This window comes from Gastrolobium bilobum, unplaced genomic scaffold (genome assembly GCF_033153095.1).
Source record: "Gastrolobium bilobum isolate Gb01-03AN ecotype WA unplaced genomic scaffold, APGP_CSIRO_Gbil_v1 utg8557, whole genome shotgun sequence".
NCBI lineage: Eukaryota > Viridiplantae > Streptophyta > Magnoliopsida > Fabales > Fabaceae > Gastrolobium > Gastrolobium bilobum.
In genome coordinates, this window is record NW_026899477.1 from 1 (window position 1) to 2,585 (window position 2,585).

General features: G+C 41.7%; 1 protein-coding gene across 1 annotated transcript; it reads right to left on the reverse strand.

Annotated features, from left to right (window-relative positions):
* Positions 1-1,692: 1,692 nt before the first annotated feature.
* Positions 1,693-2,295, reverse strand: LOC133290596 (uncharacterized). The gene has a single exon (XM_061488699.1). The coding sequence runs from the start codon at positions 2,293-2,295 to the stop codon at positions 1,693-1,695; it is 603 nt and encodes a 200-aa protein (XP_061344683.1).
* Between the last annotated feature and the right edge of the window lie 290 nt (positions 2,296-2,585).

The window sequence follows — 2,585 nt, forward strand, 5'->3', positions numbered from 1 at the left end:
GCTCTTCCCTCGTCATGGAATACACCAAAATATCATCTATGAAGACCACCACGAATTGATCTAAGTATTGCTTGAAGGTTCTATTCATCTGATCCATAAAAGCTGCCGGAGCATTCGTTAAGCCAAAAGGCATGACCGTAAACTCATAGTGCCCATATCTGGTACGAAAGGCCGTCTTTGGGATGTCGTCTTCCTTGATTCGTACTTGATGATATCCAGTCCTCAAATCTATCTTTGAGAACATACCTGCTCCTTTCAATTGATCAAACAAGTCTTCAATCCTTGGCAATGGGTATTTGTTCTTTATGGTCACCATGTTCAGATCCCTATAATCAATACACAACCTCACACTCCCATTTTTCTTCGCACAAACAAAACTGGAGCTCCCCACGGCGAAACACTCGGCCTTATGTACCCCTTGTTTAACAGTTCTTCAAGTTGGGTAGCCATCCTATATGGTGCTTTTGATATCGGAGCAGTACCGGGCATAAGATCGACAGCAAACTCTACTTCTCTAATAGGTGGCATACCAGGAATCTCTTCGGGAAAAACATCTGCATACTCTTTGACCACGGGTATTTGTTCAATCTTCTCCTCGAGAGTCAAGTCGCGTACGTTGCACAAATAAACTGGGTGTCCCTTTATAAGTAAACTCTTAATAGTCATAGCAGAGACTATTTGAATGGAAGGTTTGGGTACAACACCTTTATAAGAGAGGTACTTCCCCTTTGGTCCCTTAAAAGATATCTTTTGTTCCCTACAATCTAGCTTAGCCCTATACTTGCTAAGCCAATCCATTCCCAAAATAACATCGAAATCCGCCAAGTCAAACTGGACTAGATCAGCTGGTAGCTCAGAACCAGCTATACTAATCAGGATATTTTCATAAACATTGGAGCAAGAGACAACAGCTCCAGAGGGTAAAGTAACATTGGTTGAGAAGGTAGAAGATGGTACCATTCTCGTTTTCTCCACAAAAGAGGATGAAATAAAAGAGAGCGATGCACCAGTGTCAAACAATATATAAGCAGGTACAGACTGCAGTAAGAAAGTACCTGTAATAACATCTGGGTTTGCCGCAGCCTCAGTGTGATTCATGACATAGATCCTTCCTTGACTCCCTGTGGTTTGATTAATAGCAGCATTCTGACCTGTCGCTCGATCTGCTATAGCTCCATTGTTGGGATTTCCAATAGTGGCATATTGCCGATTTCCTCCATTTCCATTTTGAAAGTTCTGCTGGTAGCGGGGCTGATTGTCATTGTTCCTACCCCCTTGGTTGTTGTTCCCATTTCGTCCTCCATCTGGCTTTGGTTGTCCTCCTTGAGAGCCTGATTGCTGATTGAATCCCCTGGCAGTACACTGGTGAGCCTTGTGCCCCTTGCCACCACACTGAAAACAAGTTATAAGTTCTCCATTGCACCTCTTCCCAGGGTGTGCCTGCTTGCCGCATACTTTACAAGAGTATGGTTTTGTTCCTTGAACTTGGATCTTGAGTTGATTCTCGCCATAATTACCTCTGTCAGCATACTTCTGTCCCTGTGGTTGTTTGTCACTCCAGTTATTTCCCCTGTTATCATAACGAGGCTTCTTATCACCGCTAACTTGTTGAGGACCACTGCCAAATTGCTTTCTCTTGTTCCTCTCCATGACTTCCTCTTCAGTTTGTAAGATGTCAAAAATGTTCAAAGCTCATTCATAAGCTTCCTGGAAGGTCTGTGATGGTATACCTCCCAAGGACTTCTGAATTTTGAATGTCAGCCCTTTTTCATACTTACGTGCCCTGTCCCTCTCCGTAGGAATAAGATTTGAAGCAAAACGCGAGAGCTCAATGAACTTGTCAGTGTACTCCTGCACTGTCATCTTTCCTGCCATCCTGAACCTTGCAAACTCTTCCTGTTTCTGCCACTTAATTGCGTCGGGGTAGAATCTATTGCGGACTCGTTCCTTGAAAATCTCCCAGTTAAATCCTTCTTCAGCTATGTAGCCCGTCTTCACCGTGGACCACCAACTATCCGCCTCCTCTTTCAGATAAAATGAGCCAATGCTAATCTTCATGTTCTCGGGACAATTTGTCACTTCATACAGCTTTTCCATGTCGCGAATCCAATTTTCAAGAGCAACTGGATCGATAGTCCCTTTGTAAGTGGGTGGATGATGAGATGCCACTCTCTTAAAAATGGTATTCTCGGCATTAGCCTGATGGGCGTTTTGTTGTCCAAGTGCTAATGCAAGATCTTCAATAGCCCTCAGACGTCGGTCCATTTCTTCAGCAACAGCGTTGTTTGCAGCCATTCTAGTGTTACGACGGGTATAGTACCTGATCGTATGTTTTTTTTTTTTTTAAATTCTAAGTGTTTGAATTTATTCTCATAGTCAACTCTAACTATCACTTTCCTCATCTCATATATTTGTATTATGTATCAGATAATGCAATTCAAACAATAAACCAATTTATTTAAATACATAAATAATAAGAATTTCATCATTCATCATTCTTCAAAGAAAGAAAAAAAATCACATCTAGAAGAAACCCTTTTAGCCTGTAGAAAATTCTATTCATTTGCTAAAATAAAATTACAAGT

Coding starts and splice junctions, on each gene's coding strand:
- LOC133290596 (XM_061488699.1), bottom strand. CDS start 2,295: ATGGCTGCAAACAACGCTGTTGCTGAAGAAATGGACCGACGTCTGAGG.